At 50.9% G+C, this 1,767-nt stretch overlaps 1 protein-coding gene across 1 annotated transcript; it reads left to right on the top strand.

Moving 5' to 3' along the window:
- Nucleotides 1-1,120: 1,120 nt before the first annotated feature.
- On the top strand, nt 1,121-1,765 carry PODANS_2_2340 (uncharacterized protein; the record flags this gene model as incomplete). Its single annotated transcript, XM_001910945.1, has 1 exon — nt 1,121-1,765. A coding segment is annotated over one exon (645 nt), but the record flags the coding sequence as incomplete, so codon positions are not given.
- Between the last annotated feature and the right edge of the window lie 2 nt (nt 1,766-1,767).

Genomic DNA, 1,767 nt, shown 5'->3' with positions numbered 1-1,767 from the left:
AGTTGAGGTAGGGGATGGGAGGGATATTTTGGAGGGATGGGAAGGGATGGGAAGGGATGGGAAGGAATGGGAAGGGATGGGAAGGGGATGTGTGCATCATGTATGTTTTTTTTTGGTTTGTTTCTGGTTGCTGTGTGTCTGGCGTTGTTGTTGAAGTTTTTATGAGACAGGGAGGAAAGCGTGGGATGATGATGGGATACCCCTTTTTTTTTCTTTTTTTTTTCTTTTTTTTACATTTGATATTTGTAGGGCTAGCAGCACGAAGCGAGCGTTTGTTCACCATGGCATTTGGGGTGGGAAATTTGAGAGGGACAAATGGGTGTATTAAATTACAATGGGGGGGGTGATGTAGTTTTGTGGCTTGTGGTAATATAGCTGGGAGTTGTTGTTGAAGTTGACTTGGTGAACCGACAGGCATGGTGGATGCTGCAGGTGGTTTGGGGCTACTAAGAACATCCCTTTTGAGAAACATTTTAGCGTGAAAGAAGGTGGTGTTTGTCGAGAGTCTCGCCACTATCCTCGGGCTGGTGATGTTTCCGAGATTCCCCTCCCAATCCACGGCCCGACACCAACGCTGAGCAACCTTCCCGAAGATCCCCACTCCCTCCTTGCCAAGCCATCGCACCAGCGCTATTCCTAATCAGATCCGTCCGCGCATTCGTTCAGCAACGAAGCCAGCAGCAGCTTTGTCTCAGCTGCTTCTGAAAACTAGTCTATCGGAGAGACAGGAACGGGGTGAATAAAGTCATCATCTTTTTTTCTCTCCTCTGCGCAAGTTTTTATCTTATTAATTAATCTTCGAAAGTACATCGAATCTACCCTCCGTAACAAACATTCATTTAATTTTAGTGGCATCGGGTGGTCGTTGTTGCAACCTGGCCGCTTCTGCTTTGTTACTGCTGCTGCTGCTGCTGCTGCCCCTCAATCCTATCCTCGGACAGAAGATTATTACGGATATTCCGTCATCCTTTCTGCGAGCTTCACAACTTTTCCTTTTGCACAACGGGTACTTTTTAAGTTTTGCGCCGCCGCCGCCGGAGACAGGTGTTGCATTTTGTTGGAGCTTGCGACAAGTGTTGGTGACTGAAACTTGCTTACTTACCGACGAGATCCTATTTAACCTACCTATCACCTATTGATCAAACGGCGATATCATTACCCTCCCAACAACACACGCGACACCACCTACTACCTATCAACACCTCCTCTCACCATCCTCAACCATGCCGACCCCAGCAACCCCCAAAATAAACTCCAAATCCCCCACCATCCGCCGCATTTGTATGTTTTTCCCCCCCACCCAATCCTCTCTCCCTTTCCCGTCACTGACCCTCCTTGCGTTGTGTGTGCAGTAAAAGAAGCCCAAGAACTAACCAACCACCCCTCCCCCTTCTTCCTCGCCTCCCCCCTCGAAACCGACCTCTTCGAATGGCACTTCACCCTGTTAGGCCCCCCCTCCTCCCCCTACGAGAACGGGCTCTACCACGGCCGTATCAACCTCCCGCCTTCCTACCCCCTCCGCCCGCCTAGCTTCCGATTCCTGACCCCCTCCGGCAGATTCGAAGTAAACAGGGAAATCTGCCTCAGCATCAGCGGCCATCACGAAGAGACGTGGCAGCCTGCTTGGGGGATTAGGACAGCCTTGGTTGCGTTACGGTCGTTTATGGAGACGGATGTCAAGGGGCAATTAGGGGGGTTGGAAGCGGGAAGCGAAGTGAGGAGACGGTTGGCGGGGGAGTCAAGGGGGTGGGTTTGTGGGGTGGGTTG

The sequence above is a fragment of the Podospora anserina genome, chromosome 2 (assembly GCF_000226545.1).
Source record: "Podospora anserina S mat+ genomic DNA chromosome 2, supercontig 2".
NCBI lineage: Eukaryota > Fungi > Ascomycota > Sordariomycetes > Sordariales > Podosporaceae > Podospora > Podospora anserina.
This window is presented reverse-complemented; position numbering and strand designations above follow the sequence as displayed.